At 45.0% G+C, this 17,476-nt stretch overlaps 1 protein-coding gene across 4 annotated transcripts in view; it reads left to right on the top strand.

Annotated features, from left to right (window-relative positions):
• Positions 1–17,476, top strand: part of LOC126248541 (integrator complex subunit 12-like) — an 88,729-nt gene that overhangs the window by 36,607 nt on the left and 34,646 nt on the right. For all 4 annotated transcript variants that reach the window (XM_049949603.1, XM_049949602.1, XM_049949601.1 and 1 more), the window contains exon 3: positions 1,301–1,488. In XM_049949603.1, coding sequence (XP_049805560.1) covers positions 1,301–1,488 — 188 coding nt within the window. The remainder of the gene's footprint in view (positions 1–1,300; positions 1,489–17,476) is intronic.

Here is a 17,476-nt window from a genome sequence, read left to right as displayed (position 1 = left end):
CAATGGTCTTGGCAGATATTTTGTAAAAACTAAGACAACATTCTAAGTCTCAGAAAGGATATCAGAGTACTGCAAAACATTGTCATGTGTTTGACAAAACCTCTTTTTATAAAATATATTTGACATCTATTTTACAGTATAATATGCGTCTAACACAAGGTGTTAATGCAGTGCAAAAATCCCAAATGGTTTGAAACTGTTGAGGATCACACACATTCAGAGGAACCAGTTTGCAAACAGTCAGGGACTAACAGGGATTTGCTGCTTAAACCCCATGTTAGTCACATAGGAAATGTCGCCTTTTCCCCATAATACTGTGAACTGCAGAAGAAGATGAGTTTAAGGACTCATCTGTCTTGTTGTATGATACACATAAGCCTTCATCACTGAATGATGACAGTATAGAAGGGGCATTATGAGCGAGGAATTTTGTGAAGAGTGAAGTTACCTCTGAACTATCGTAAGATTATAACGATGTGCACAGGGTACTCAAATTACTGGAGACATTCGCTAAAGCACAAAACAACATATCCCTTGACCAAACTGCTCATCACTGTTTCTTTTTCCACTGTAAATTTCTTAGTGCTAGCTGATGGACAACTAAATCAAAATAGATGCATGTCCATTGTGTTGTCCATAGTGTTTCTTATGGATAGATCTACACACAAACTGAGCAAAATTTAATGTGTTCACCACGAGCAAAATTATTATGCTTTCAAATGATCGGACACTTTGGCTGCATTGTAAGCAACCATGAATGAAAGTTCAGCTCTTTGTCCTACATAAATTAATTTCTTCTTTTGTCCAATCCATAAACACTAATACATTTACTCTAGCTTAGCATCGTCCCTAATTTTGTAGCGGTGGGTATGTCATGTTCCAACAACAGTTAAGTTCAAAAATGTGTGGTTTTCATACATATATGTGTGTTGTATATGTGTTGAGAGTGCACACCTATTTTAAAAATTACTTTCAGATTTAACTGTAGTTTGCTTTTTTTAATAGTTTTCTATTAATGATACATTGTGTAACTTGCCACGTACTGTGACTGTGAATGTTGTTTTCAAATAATCCCAAACAAGTAGTTGCAAATAAATACATGAATGTGTTCGGGCACGTATCATGTTCTTATTTTGAAGGTCTAATAGAATGCTTAGTATCAGTAACCAGGCTTCCATCTATTTTATCTTTCACAAATATATTATAAGATTACTCTAAAATATCTTACTGTGATTTTATGGAAAAAAGGTAAATATTTCAGATCACATCTGATATTCATCAGAGATTTCTTTATATTCAGGTGGATTCAGTCCTCGATGTTGCAGATAGTAACACAAGAAAAAAGAATCTTGAGACAAGAACTGTAAGTTTACACATTGAGGAAGCACCGAAAGATTCGCATATGAATGAAGAATTTGATGATGAAGACAATGACTCTGAGATCAACTTGGAGATATTAGAAGAGGATCTGACATGTATTGTCTGCAGGTGTGAAATTTTGGTATTATTTGTTGTGGTTAGAACAGAATTGTAATGTTTTTAAGTTTTTGCTACATCTCCTATCTTCCCCCCTACCTCTTCCCCCCTACCTCTTCCCCCCTACCTCTTCCCCCCTACCTCTTCCCCCCTACCTCTTCCCCCCTACCTCTTCCCCCCTACCTCTTCCCCCCTACCTCTTCCCCCCTACCTCTTCCCCCCTACCTCTTCCCCCCTACCTCTTCCCCCCTACCTCTTCCCCCCTACCTCTTCCCCCCTACCTCTTCCCCCCTACCTCTTCCCCCCTACCTCTTCCCCCCTACCTCTTCCCCCCTACCTCTTCCCCCCTACCTCTTCCCCCCTACCTCTTCCCCCTACCTCTTCCCCCCTACCTCTTCCCCCCTACCTCTTCCCCCCTACCTCTTCCCCCCTACCTCTTCCCCCTACCTCTCCCCCCTACCTCACCTCTTCCCCCCCTACCTCACCTCTTCCCCCCCTACCTCACCTCTTCCCCCCCTACCTCACCTCTTCCCCCCCTACCTCACCTCTTCCCCCCCTACCTCACCTCTTCCCCCCTACCTCACCTCTTCCCCCCCTACCTCACCTCTTCCCCCCCTACCTCACCTCTTCCCCCCCTACCTCACCTCTTCCCCCCTACCTCACCTCTTCCCCCCCTACCTCACCTCTTCCCCCCCTACCTCACCTCTTCCCCCCCTACCTCACCTCTTCCCCCCCTACCTCACCTCTTCCCCCCCTACCTCACCTCTTCCCCCCCTACCTCACCTCTTCCCCCCCTACCTCACCTCTTCCCCCCCTACCTCACCTCTTCCCCCCCTACCTCACCTCTTCCCCCACTACCTCACCTCTTCCCCCACTACCTCACCTCTTCCCCCCCTACCTCACCTCTTCCCCCCCTACCTCACCTCTTCCCCCCCTACCTCACCTCTTCCCCCCCTACCTCACCTCTTCCCCCCCTACCTCACCTCTTCCCCCCCTACCTCACCTCTTCCCCCCCTACCTCACCTCTTCCCCCCCTACCTCACCTCTTCCCCCCCTACCTCACCTCTTCCCCCCCTACCTCACCTCTTCCCCCCCTACCTCACCTCTTCCCCCCCTACCTCACCTCTTCCCCCCCTACCTCACCTCTTCCCCCCCTACCTCACCTCTTCCCCCCCTACCTCACCTCTTCCCCCCCTACCTCACCTCTTCCCCCCCTACCTCACCTCTTCCCCCCCTACCTCACCTCTTCCCCCCCTACCTCACCTCTTCCCCCCCTACCTCACCTCTTCCCCCCCTACCTCACCTCTTCCCCCCCTACCTCACCTCTTCCCCCCCTACCTCACCTCTTCCCCCCCTACCTCACCTCTTCCCCCCCCTACCTCACCTCTTCCCCCCCCCTACCTCACCTCTTCCCCCCCCCTACCTCACCTCTTCCCCCCCCCCTACCTCACCTCTTCCCCCCCCCCTACCTCACCTCTTCCCCCCCCCCCCTACCTCACCTCTTCCCCCCCCCCTACCTCACCTCTTCCCCCCCCCCTACCTCACCTCTTCCCCCCCCCCTACCTCACCTCTTCCCCCCCCCCCCTACCTCACCTCTTCCCCCCCCTACCTCACCTCTTCCCCCCCCCTACCTCACCTAATCCCCCCCCTACCTCACCTAATCCCCCCCCCCCCTACCTCACCTCTTCCCCCCCCTACCTCACCTCTTCCCCCCCTACCTCACCTCTTCCCCCCCCTACCTCACCTCTTCCCCCCCTACCTCACCTCTTCCCCCCCCCTACCTCACCTCTTCCCCCCCCCTACCTCACCTCTTTCCCCCTACCTCACCTCCTCTTCCCTACCTCACCTCACCTCTTTCCCCCTACCTCACCTCACCTCTTTCCCCCTACCTCACCTCACCTCTTTCCCCCTACCTCACCTCACCTCTTTCCCCCTACCTCACCTCACCTCTTTCCCCTACCTCACCTCACCTCTTTCCCCTACCTCACCTCACCTCTTTCCCCCTACCTCACCTCACCTCTTCCCCCTACCTCACCTCACCTCTTTCCCCCTACCTCACCTCACCTCTTTCCCCCTACCTACCTCACCTCACCTCTTTCCCCCTACCTCACCTCACCTCTTTCCCCCTACCTCACCTCACCTCTTTCCCCCTACCTCACCTCACCTCTTTCCCCCTACCTCACCTCACCTCTTTCCCCCTACCTCACCTCACCTCTTTCCCCCTACCTCACCTCACCTCTTTCCCCCTACCTCACCTCACCTCTTTCCCCCTACCTCACCTCACCTCTTTCCCCCTACCTCACCTCACCTCTTTCCCCCTACCTCACCTCACCTCTTTCCCCCTACCTCACCTCACCTCTTTCCCCCTACCTCACCTCACCTCTTTCCCCCTACCTCACCTCACCTCTTCCCCCTACCTCACCTCACCTCTTCCCCCCCACCCACCTCACCTCTTCCCCCCACCCACCCACCCACCCACCCACCTCACCTCTTCCCCCCCACCCACCCACCCACCCACCCACCTCACCTCTTCCCCCCCACCCACCCACCCACCCACCCACCTCACCTCTTCCCCCCCACCCACCCACCCACCCACCCACCTCACCTCTTCCCCCCCCACCCACCCACCCACCCACCCACCTCACCTCTTCCCCCCCACCCACCCACCCACCCACCCACCTCACCTCTTCCCCCCCCCACCCACTCCCACCCACCCACCCACCTCACCTCTTCCCCCCCACCCACCCACCCACCCACCCACCTCACCTCTTCCCCCCCCCACCCACCCACCCACTCCACCCCTCTTCCCCCCACCCACCCACCCACCCACCCACCTCACCTCTTCCCCCCACCCACCCACCCACCCACCCACCTCACCTCTTCCCCCCACCCACCCACCCACCCACCCACCTCACCTCTTCCCCCCCACCCACCCACCCACCCACCCACCTCACCTCTTCCCCCCCACCCACCCACCCACCCACCTCACCTCTTCCCCCCCCCCCCCACCCACCCACCTCACCTCTTTCCCCCCCCCCCCACCCACCCACCTCACCTCACCTCTTTCCCCCCCCCACCCACCCACCCACCTCACCTCTTTCCCCCCCCCCACCCACCCACCCACCTCACCTCTTTCCCCCCCCCACCCACCCACCCACCTCACCTCTTTCCCCCCCCCACCCACCCACCCACCTCACCTCTTTCCCCCCCCCACCCACCCACCCACCTCACCTCTTTCCCTCCCCCCCACCCACCCACCTCACCTCTTTCCCTCCCCCCCACCCACCCACCTCACCTCTTTCCCCCCTCCCCCACCTCACCTCTTCCACCCCGTACCTCTCCCACCCCCACCCCCCACACGCCCCCCACCTTACCTCCCCCCCGTAACTCTCCCACCCACCCGCCCCCCACCCACCGTACCTCTTCCACCCCCCCCCCACACCTCTCCCCACTCCCACCCCCCGTACCTCCCCCCCGTAACTCTCCCACCCACCCGCCCCCCACCCACCCGCCCCCCACCCACCCCCCACCCCACCCACCGTACTTCTTCCACCCCCCACCCCCACCCCACCCCCTACCTCTTCCACCCCCCCACCCTGTACCTCTCCCACTCCACCTCACCCCCCACCCCCGCCCGTACCTCTTCCACCCCCGTACCTCTTCTCTTCCCCCCCGTACCTCTTCCCACCAGTGTGTGTGTTTTAAAGGACACAGAATGAGGGGATGGTTGATATCTGCATTTACTTTGTTGTGATGACGTGGTTGATATGGATTAACTTTACAGATGTGGGGAAAATGTTAGACATTTGTCACTTGCTGTATGTACAAAGAATCAGTTACAACAGATTTTTCATGATGTTCATTCAAGTTTAAACACTTGATAGTGATCCATATGTTAAAATAATATAGTCTTCTAAGTTTTGCCCTCATTGCTAAGGCATAAGACATGCGGAATGGACATTATGAATGTGTTCACAGTATGCATGAAACCATTACTGATGATCCTTGTCTCTGTGTTGTTTTGTGGTAAGTATCACTTATCAACATAGCCGTATTTAAAATGGATGCCGTTTCATTATGTGATATGGATGTCGTCACACTTAATTTTCTGCACTCACTGGTCAACTGTGGATTATAATGGTTTATAGGTCAAAGTCGGAATAAGAACAATAACTCAAGAAAGGAAAGTGATTGGCTCATAATAAGTGTGACATTCCTACTATAGTGGAGTATAAAACTTAACACATGAAGTTCTGCGATCAACTAATATGCTTAATATTCAATTACATGTTTGAAATTAGGGTAGCAAATGATACAAAGATGATATAAGAAAATGGAGACAGACAACTTAGTGAGATGGCACTGACACATCATTTAATGGACAAACAGCAGTTGGGGGAAGATTGAACTCACAGGTAACCAGGTAGTTGACAGCTTTTACTCTCCATAATTCGTGTGAAAACAATATCTGACCACAGGTTTGCCAACCATAAGGGTCAGACAAAAGCTGCCAAAGCTTATGATGCTCACTGATGACCCGTAGTGCAACAAAATGAACCACATCCTGTCAATGATCTTGCATTGCTGCAGCCACTAAAGGATCAAAATATTAAATATTGTGTACAAAAGGCTTTGAGAAGTTGGTTTATTCAATGTCATCAGCCAATTATATACCTCGTTGCAATAGTCTGACATTGGTTATAAATCAGTGGATTTTTACATTTAAAGATTGAGGTAGATTGTTATGTTCAAAGATTGACGCCCAGTTTAGCTTGAAAATTGACCATGTAGCTGTTCTGTTTTGGAAAGATGAGACGCCCAATTATCATTGGGGAAACTTCTCTGAACAGGGTATCTACCAATGATGCAATATGTGTGATGGTGTATTTTCAAGAGGGCAGTACAATACTCCATATCTTTCATTGTGGAAATAAACAGGCCCATAGACGTTAAATTATTGGTGGTTATATTGATGTCCTTATGTTGCTGCAGAAGTTGATATTTTCACTGTAGATGATGATAGAAAAGGTCTCAAAGTGGGTACAAATAATTCCAGTATTGAATTTTATACTGCATTGAAATGTGCCAGCTCAGTCTCCTGGTGTGAATCCTACGCAGTCGTCACAATGAGAGCAGCATTGGAAGGAGGAAGTCATTCACTTCTAAGGAGCTCATCTACATCTACATACATACTCCGCAATCCACCATATGGTGTGTGGCAGAGGGTACCTTGTACCACAACTAGCATCTACTCTCCCTGTTCAATTCCCAAACAGGAGGAGGGAAAAATGACTGCCCATATGCCTCCGTACGAGCCCTAATCTCTCTTATCGTATCTTTGTGGTCTTTCCACGAAATATAAGTTGGTGGCAGTAAAATTGTACTGCAGTCAGCCTCAAATGCTGGTTCTCTAAATTTCCTCAGTAGCGATTCACGAAAAGAACGCCTCCTTTCCTCCAGAGATTCCCACCCCAGTTCCTGAAGCATTTCTGTAACACTCGCGTAATGATCAAACCTACCAGTAACAAATCTAGCAGCCCGCCTCTGAATTGCTTCTATGTCCTACCTCAATCCGACCAGATAGGGATCCCAAATGCTCGAGCAGTACTCAAGAATAGGTTGTATTAGTGTTTTGTAAGCGGTCTCCTTTACAGATGAACATCTTCCCAAAATTCTACCAATGAACCGAAGACGACTATCCCCCTTCCCCACAACTGCCATTACATGCTTGTCCCAATTCATATCGCTCTGCAATGTTACGCCCAAATATTTAATCGACGTGACTGTGTCAAGCGCTACACTACTAATGGAGTATTCAAACATTACGGGATTCTTTTTGCTATTCATCTGTCTTAATTTGCATTTATCTATATTTAGAGTTAGCTGCCATTCTTTACACCAATCACAAATCCTGTCCAAGTCATCTTGTATCGTCCTACAGTCACTCAACGATGATACCTTCCCGTACACCACAGCATCATCAGCAAACAGCTGCACATTGCTATCCACCCTATCCAAAAGATCATTTATGTAGATAGAAAACAGCAGACCTACCACACGTCCCTGGGGCACTCCAGATAATACCCTCACCTCCGATGAGCACTCACCATCGAGGACAACGTACTGGATTCTATTACTTAAGAAGTCTTCGAGCTACTCACATACTTGGGAACCAATCCCATATGCTTGTACCTTAGTTAGGAGTCTCCAGTGGGGCACAGAGTCAAACGCTTTCCGGAAGTCAAGGGATATGGCATCTGTCTGATACCCTTTATCCGTGGTTCGCAAGATATCGTGGAAAAAAAGGCAAGTTGCGTTTCGCAGGAGCGATGCTTTCTAAAGCCGTCCTGATGCATGGACAGCAACTCCTCTGTCTCAAGGAAATTCATTATATTCGAACTGAGAATATGTTCGAGAATCCTACAACAAACCGATGTTAAGGATATTGGTCCGTAATTTTGAGGATCCGTCCTTCTACCCTTCTTATATACAGGTGTCACCTGCGCTTTTTTCCAGTCGCTCGGGACTTGACGTTGGACAAGAGATTCGCGATAAATGCTAGCTAAGTAAGGAGCCGATGCAGTAGAGTACTCTCTGTAAAACCGAATTTGAATCCCATCAGGACCTGGTGATTTATTTATTTTCAACCCATTCAGCTACTACACAACCCCAGGGATGTTTATCACTATGTCCTCCATATGGGAATCTGTACGAGATTCAAATGGCGGTATGTTTTTACAATCCTCATGCAGGAAAGGTTTCTCAAATGCTAAATTTCATATTTCAGCTTTCGTTTTGCTGTCTTCCGTTGCCAGGCCAGACTGATCAGTGAGCGACTGGATGGAAGCCTTAGACCCACTTACCGATTTTACGTAAGACCAGAATTTCCTTGGGTTTTCAGCAAGATATTTTGCTAAGGTATGACGGTGGTAGTGGTTGTATGTTTTGCGCATCGCTCTTTTTACAGCAACACGAATCTCTACTTACTTTCGCCTGTCCTCATTCTCCCGATCTTTCTTGTACCACGAGCGCAACTGTCTTTGCTTCCTGGGCATTCTCCGAATTGCGCTGTTAAACCACGGTGGGTCTTTTCCGTCCGTAACCCACTTTTTCGGCACATACTTCTCCAATGCGTGATTTACAATGTGTTTAAAATTTGCCCATAATTCTCCACGTCCATCGTATCGGAAGTAAATGAAGTCGATTCATTTACTAAGTGGGATGCTAACAACTGCTTATCTGTTCTTTCTAGTTAGAATACTCTCCTAGCCTTCTTGAACAACTTTTTAACTTCCGTAACCATAGTCGTAATGACAACATCATGATCACTAATCCCTGTCTCAACACTGACACCGTCGATGAGGTCTGGTCTGTTCGTGGCTACCGGATCTAAAATATTTCCATTACACATTGGCTGTCGATGTAGCTGCTCAAGACAGTTTTTGGATAATGTGTTCAAAAGTAATTCACACGACGGCTTGTCTGTACCACCTGTAATGAATCCATAGACATCCCAGTCTATACTAGGTAGGTTGAAGTCGTCTCCAACTAATATAGCATGATCCGGGTACTTCTGGGATACAGAGTGTAGACTCCCTTTGAATGATTCTAGAACTGTCACGGTGGAACCTGGTGGCCGGTAGTAACACCCAACAATTAACTTTATTTCTCCTAGCCCTGTTAAATATGTCCAGATAACTTCACAATCACACTCTACTTCGACCTCGATAGACACTATATTTTTGTCAACTGCAATGAAGACACAGCCTCCTACGGTGTCTAATCTGTCTTTCCGATACACATTCCAACCCTCACTAAATATTTCGGAACTTCCTATCTCAGGGTTCAGCTGGTCTCAGTCCCGAGAATAACTTGCACGCCACACGCTTCCTGGAGGGCAGTAAATTCAGGAACTTTATTCCGTACACTCTGATAATTTACTGCTATTAATCTTGATAGCTGAAGTGTCTTTACACTGAGCACGTCCTGATTTCCCTGCCTGCACGTCGATGGGTGAGTGTTCATCAGGACACCTCGCACTACTGCCTAGCCTAAAAAAAAAAAAAAAACCATGTGCATGCCACAAGTACTCTGCTACCCGAGTAGCCGCTTTCTTTGTGTAGTGCACCCCTGACCTATCTAGGGGTGTCCTACAATTCCCCACCCAATAGCACAAGTCTAGAAATCTGCAGCCCCCCCCCCCCCTCTCTCTCTCTCAAAAAAAAAAAAAAAAAAAAAAAAAAAAAAACCATCCTATTAGGTGCTTGTGATATAATTTCATTGTGGATTATCAAAGTGAAGTCAGTTGCAACATGTAGCAACAAACTCTTTGACCCAACCTGAATTGGTATAAAGTGAATTCCATTTTTACAGCAGCATGAAGTTGCTAATTCCATAGGTACCATACAATCCATGTGAATCTGTATTCTGGGATTACTGTGTGCATGTAACCTTTGAATGTACAAAATTAACTTTTATTCACGAACATTAAAAATAAAACAGCATTCAGTGAAGACAGATAACTAAGAATGCTATAATGTGGAACACCTGGAAGGAATGCCTTGATTGACATTGATCCGGTGACATACCTTTGTGTCAGATGGTGTGGTGGCATTGTTAGATATCCCGGAAATACATTTTTTTGATTGAGTTGCAAATGTGTTCCTCAGAGGTGTATGCATTGTCAGATTTGTATAATATTCCACAAATAGGGCAAACTTTGGTTCCAGATACCGCACTGATACTGTGGAACACTGGCTGTTTGAGTAATTGCACAGTGAAGTACACTTTATAGCATGTTAGCCAAAAAGTTTGTGATAGCAGCATAATCTGCTGTCATTGTTCTGATGTCGTCGTTTTCATGATGATGATGCCGGATGGAACTGGTCGCAGGTTCGGGTATTGGTGCCCTGTTTTGCTGCTTCGTGCACATTTGCGCTAAGAGGGCCTCCACTGTACTTTGTGAACTTCACATATCCTCAGAAACTCATTGGGTGTTGTCATGCCCACGTCACAGTATGGTGTTGTCTCCTCAGGAGACCTCTGTAGACATCTGTCGGTTTCTGCCGGGCTACTGTTCTCATAGGAAGTGTTGCATACACTCTACCAATAACATGCAGCAATTTGCTGAGGGATTTGCTGTGGCATATTGCCGACACTGTTTGCACTTGCATCATTAGTTACTGCTACGAAACATATGATGACAGATAACTAGAAACTGTGGCGCTGTCTACTAGATTGCATAGATATCACCAGAATTTGGATGGAGTCTTATCACCACATTTCTTGCCTGATTCTGAGGTCAGTAATTAACTCATTTGTCAGCTTCTTGTAACCTCTGTCTGGCGGCGGATGCTCTGTCAGATACCATAGCTGCAGTTTGTTGGTCAAATTGCTTATTACCAAAGTAAATTTCTTGAGGTCGTTAATTACATGTTGTTGCCAAAATATGTACTCCATTACCATGAACCATGTTCGCAGTTGGGTGGGAATAAATGACAGGGCCCGTAAATGCAGGCATGCCGTGAATGAACTGCTCTATCCGACAGACGAATGAATCATTGCTTCGAACTGTGATTGTGGCACTGTTGTAGAACTCACTGTTACGTATGGTTGCAAACTGCAACTACTTACCTGACCTGCGATAGAAGTAGTGTTAAGCCAAACTTCAGAACTGTCTCTGCATATATGTACCCTATGCTTTGATATGTGTGTGTTGCAGAATTAACATCATTTTTGTTGCACTGGACATGGTTCATGTTCAGAATTGTCGAGAGAGCAAGCTCCAAAATCTGTATATCATCATGTAGCTAATCTTGTCAACGATTGCGGAGAATAGCCTGTTGCTGTAATTCATTACATTTGTGCATATTTCCGCAATTTGTCAAAAATGCCATTCATGTGAAAGCAAGAAAATTCTTAGGCAGGGTCACCAGTTATGTGACCTATTAGTCTATCCACGTAAATAATTGTGCATAACCTTGAAACATACAAAATTACCTTTAATTCATGAACGTTACACACATGAGAGCATTTGGTGAAGACAGACAACTAAAAGCATACAACTTAAAAGCGACGGTAAAGATAAAAATGCACATTGGAGAAGTAACATGTAAGGATTGCTAATCTCAAGAAACGCAAGCACAAAATGGATCACTGCCATCATCTATGAGGATCTGTAGCAAATAATGGCCATAACGGGCAGATAGGTTTCATGGGGGACATACCCATTTTTCTAATACCAAAATTGTATCATGTATTAACAAGAAAATTGTTTTGCAGTACTAAAATTAATGTATGGAAATATATGATAGAAATAATAGTGGATTGAAGTATTGTTGCTACCATATTAGTATACAGCCAAAATACTAATGTAAATTCAAAAAGAAATTAATGATACGAATGCATCTCTTAAAATACATATACCATGTTTACCTACATATAGGGGAACCTTGATTATAAGACGAACATCAGTTTTTTAAGAGGCTTCTCAAGGAAAAGTTATTTTTCACAATTCGGACCAATCAAAATTATAAACTGTTTTATTGGTGTGAAGTATCTGCCTAAGAAGTTAACATTATACCTATTCTAAATTGATGCCATTTGTTGATTGTCTAAATTATGTTCCCGTCGTATGTCAAGGTGAGCATCAACAAAACTGCAGCACAAAACATGTAAGTACACCATTGGCCCCTATCTAGATTTTTACCGTCTCCCGCTGAAATGAATACTGTTGTTGAGTATTTGTCCAATTTTAAAGTCAATTCAATTCCGACTACAAGTGGATTCAGGCAAACAGCAGTTTAATCATGGTAGATGTTCCTAAAAAGCCAAAGTACGCAGTATAGATTCCAATGGTTGGCAACAGACATAACTTGCTGCCCGCTCAAGACTCCCCTCTCCGCACTCATCTAGTTCTCAGCTAAGTTGGTATCAGTGTTCCCCTTCCTACCTTTCCGTAACACTGTGCTTCAGCAGCTGGCACACTGACTGACATATCTTCTATTTTGCAAGTCATATGTAACAACAGCAACAATTATGTAAAGAAAAGATTGTAATCAAGATTCAGTCGAATTCTCGAACTTTCGCTTGTCCCATGGTCTACTGGTGTCTGTTTTTACCATCTCCATGACAGTTCTTGGTGCCATAAAATTATTATCGCAATAATTACAGTTCGTTTTATAAGATTTAATTTGTCAGGTATTTCATTCAGGATTAATTTTGTCTTGTTTCATCTGAATGTCACCATCATGTTCTAAAGCTGATTAAAAGTTGGTAATGTTTTTACCCGATATTCTAATACGTGAACAGTGACTAAATTTGTCATTTGCAACCCACTTAGTAAATTGTCAGACTCTCACAGTCAAGTAAAATATTGATCTCGGTTCAGAATAAAGTAATGTTTTTTGAAAGACAACATTTGCACTTTTGAATGTTAGCTTTACTTGAAAAGCAGCATTAATGTTTGTACATAGTACCCATACATGATGAGAATTTTTATTACAAACCTGTTCCAAAAAGAGTTTGTAAGATGATAGAATTTAGTGCTATTTCCTCCTGGGTTTTACAAAATTGTCAAATTTTAATGAGAAAAATAGATTTTGTAGTGAGTAGTTGTTAGTTCCTCACATCTGTGGCACTAGCGCTGTGCGAGTTAAATGTCCTTTGACTGTCCGATCAACAGTGATACCGTATCTAGCACTTTGGTGTATCGGGAAATCTTCAGCATGTTCAGGCACGAGTATCATTTGCCCATCCTGCCCTTCCAAATTCTTCAAAATAAGTCTGGACGTGACCTCAATAGCCAAAGCTTCATCTGTGAAGCTAAAACAACCACTGTGTATTCTATTAAACAAAGTAGAAAATATTAACCTCAGTGGCAATATTTAAATCTGTGAATATAAGACGACATTGTATTTTTAGAACAAAAAGTCTGGGAAAAAGTCTTGTTGTATAAGTGGGTAAATGTGGTACACGCTGATACCAAGCAGGAAAAGATGTTTAAATTAAAGAAATGCTAGCATTTAGGCAGATTAATTCAATTATTTAGTGCATGTTTACATGTTTTTTGTTATTGACCTTGTCTCTATCGAAATGGTGGAGAGATAAGGGCAGATATCTGTGAACTGATGTTGTTGTAGGTTGGGTACACCTGCAAGACTTAACCTTTTGAATCACGTCCAAATATAGTTAACGGAAACACGTGACGTCAGTTGTATTATACTTATGTACAAACAACTGCCACCATCCTTCACAGATGATGAGTGTTCTCAGATCTCTGGTACACAGCTGAGAGCAGTCTGAAGGACAAGCTTCTACACTTGAGAAGAGTTTTTGAAGCCAATGGGTACTCACCACAGCACATACATAAGGCACTACAAATGAAAGCAACAGTCGGTATAAGGAATGCAGACAAAGACACAGAAAGTTTTAAATCCGTGGATTTTCTGCCACACATGGGAAGCCTGTTGACAAAAATAGGATGGATCGTCAGCAAACACAAAGTGAAAGTGATTTTTCACCCTCCACCAAAGACAGCAGCACTCCTGGATACCATAAAAGATGATTTGGTGTTTGGAAGCCTGGGGTTTACAAGATCCCCTGTGAGTATGGCCATTCATACATCGCGCAGATGACACATACGGTCCACGAGAGATGCACAGAGCACTGCAGGCACACCGGGCTCTTACAACCTAATAAATTGGTGGTGACTGAGCACTGTATTGACACTGGACACAATACAGTGTACGATAACATCGAAATTTTAGCCTTGACTTCATCTTTCTGAGACTCGGTAGTGAAAGAAGCAATTGAAATTCGGTTGGCTGATTTCTTGACATGCTGCATGATTGTATGGTAGAGCACTTACCTGCCATGTGGGGGGCCTGGGTTCAGTTCCTGACCAATGCAAGTTTTTAAATGAAGGTGCATATCCTACGAGCAAATTTATAAAGAAAGTTGCATGTTTTATGAGCATTTCTGTGCGGATGAAAAAATTAATTTGCAATTTTTTTTATTTAAATGATCTTTGTTATCAATCTTAGAAAAGATTGGTTTATATTTGTAATGGAAACTGCAGTTTTGTGTGAGGTATGTAATTAGAAATAAGACGATCATTTTTCACAAAATGGCAATTCAGTATGTGTTAAGCAGTGTATATTTGATGAATTTTATATTTAAATGATGTAGGTATCAAAATGAATGGAAAAAAGAAGAAAACAATGACTGAAATCACTCCATCCAGTGGTTACCAGTCTCAAGTGTTACTGATTTTTTTCCATCTTTATGTACAGGGTGATTACAATTAAAGTTAAAATTTCAGACTGCTGTAGAAATAGCACCACTGGTCAGAATGACTTCAAACTTTAACAGAATATTGTCAGAGAAGTGGCAGAATAAAAATAAATAATTACAAAATGTAGCAATAGATGGCACTGTAGGTATCATAATTTAATAGTGGTCAATGACAAATGAATCGTACAACAGTGCGTAAGGTGTACGTTTGTCGTTATACTGTACTACTCAGTGTGCATGTGTGTACAGGCATGATATTGTTAGTTATGTAAGTCCATCCACCACAGCAAGGTCATATCATATTGGATGGAAACAATTGGTTTTCAATTATTCTGAGGCCAAAAACTGCATAAAAAGCATCAATCACAATCAAATCTGGTTATTAATTTCCATGTGACTGGTGCAAAACATGTTCAATATACTGTCCACTGTTTCCTGCAACAAGTTGAAATCGAGAAACACAATGTTCCAGAACTGATCGAAGTGTTTCCGGGGTCACATTCAGAATGTGTTGTGCAATGTGTGCCTTCAATATGCAGCTAAGTTTGCAATCTGAACACTGAACACATCTTTCAGATACCCCCACAGCCAGAAGTCACACAGATTAAGATCAGGTGATTGGGACAGCCAAGCTGTAGGGAAATGGCGGCTGATAATTTTAGCATTTTCAAAATGGCAGCTTCAGCAGCTGCTTAACGGGATTTGCAAAGTGCGAAGGTGTGCCATCTTTCATAAAAATATATTAGACAATTCTGTGTATTGACATATCCTTTCAGATGGAAGTGGGCTTCATCTGCCCACAAAATCTTCCACGGCCAATCATTGTCCACTTCCATGGGAGCAAGAAATTCTAAAGCAAAGGTCTCTCTTGCTGGCAGGTCAACAGGAAGCAACTCATACACATGGGTAATTTTGAATGGATAGCAAAGAAGGATGTTTCATAGGATTTTACACACCGTACTCATGGGTATGTCCAATGTTTGGGCAATTGTCAAGCACTACATGTTTGCACACCACCACTCGTCTCCCCCTGCATTGCTGTGGCCACTGCTTGTACTGACGTTGAATCAGTTCTTTTCCTCCATCTACCATGTTGCACACCAAAATAACGCATCTTTTCGAATTTCCAAATCATTTTCTCCGTGTTCCAAACCCTTAAGTGTCCAGCACTTCTGCAGAGTGACGTGTGCACAGTCATTGTTTTTGTAATACAGCTTTATAAGCAGATCACAATCTTGCATTGAGACAGTCATGGTCAGCGTCGCAGGCACAAAAGGAGGAAAAGTCGTGTACCTGGCATGTTTATACCAATTTCAATGGTGGTGCGCATGACAGGTGTTTTCATTTACATATTCTGACACGTACAGCGCCATCTATTGATAAATTGTCACACTATATATATACAGGGTGATTCAAAAAGAATACCACAACTTTAAAAATGTGTATTTAATGAAAGAAACATAATATAACCTTCTGTTATACATCATTACAAAGAGTATTTAAAAAGGTTTTTTTTCACTCAAAAACAAGTTCAGAGGTGTTCAATATGGCCCCCTCCAGACACTCGAGCAATATCAACCCGATACTCCAACTCGTTCCACACTCTCTGTAGCATATCAGGCGTAACAGTTTGGATAGCTGCTGTTATTTCTCGTTTCAAATCATTAATGGTGGCTGGGAGAGGTGGCCGAAACACCATATCCTTAACATACCCCCATAAGAAAAAATTGCAGGGGGTAAGATCAGGGCTTCTTGGAGGCCAGTGATGAAGTGCTCTGTCACGGGCTGCCTGGCGGCCGATCCATTGCCTCGGGTAGTTGACGTTCAGGTAGTTACGGACAGATAAGTGCCAATGTGGTGGCGCTCCATCCTGCTGAAATATGAATTGTTGTGCTTCTTGTTCGAGCTGAGGGAACAGCCAATTCTCTAACATCTCCAGATACTGTAGTCCAGTTACAGTAGCACCTTCGAAGAAAAAGGGACCAAAAACTTTATTGGCTGAAATGGCACAGAAAACGTTCACCTTAGGCTAGTCACGTTCATACTGAGTTGTTTCCCGCGGATTCTCAGTGCCCCATATACAGACATTGTGACGGTTGACTTTCCCGTTAGTGTGGAAAGTTGCTTCATCACTAAACACAATCTTTGAAACGAAAGATTCATCTGTTTCCATTTGAGCAAGGATAAAATCACAGAAATCGATTCTTTTAATCTTATCAGCTGCAGACAGTGCTTGAACCAATTTCAGACGATAAGGTTTCATAACTAACCTTTTTCGTAGGACTCTCCATACAGTTGATTGTGGAATTTGCAGCTCTCTGCTAGCTCTGCGAGTCGATTTTCCTGGGCTGCGAACAAATGCTTGCTGGATGCGTGCTACATTTTCATCACTCGTTCTCGGCCGTCCAGAACTTTACCCTTTGCACAAACACCCATTCTCTGTAAACTGTTTATACCAACGTTTAATACACCACCTATCAGGAGGTTTAACACCATACTTCGTTCGAAATGCACGCTGAACAACTGTCGTCGATTCACTTCTGCCGTACTCAATAACACAAAAAGCTTTCTGTTGAGCGGTCGCCATCTTAGCATCAACTGACGCTGACGCCTAGTCAGCAGCGCCTCAAGCGAACAAATGTACAACTAAATGAAACTTTATAGCTCCCTTAATTCGCTGACAGATAGTGCTTAGCTCTGCCTTTTG

The sequence above is a fragment of the Schistocerca nitens genome, chromosome 3 (genome assembly GCF_023898315.1).
Source record: "Schistocerca nitens isolate TAMUIC-IGC-003100 chromosome 3, iqSchNite1.1, whole genome shotgun sequence".
Taxonomy (NCBI): Eukaryota; Metazoa; Arthropoda; class Insecta; order Orthoptera; family Acrididae; genus Schistocerca; species Schistocerca nitens.
This window is presented reverse-complemented; position numbering and strand designations above follow the sequence as displayed.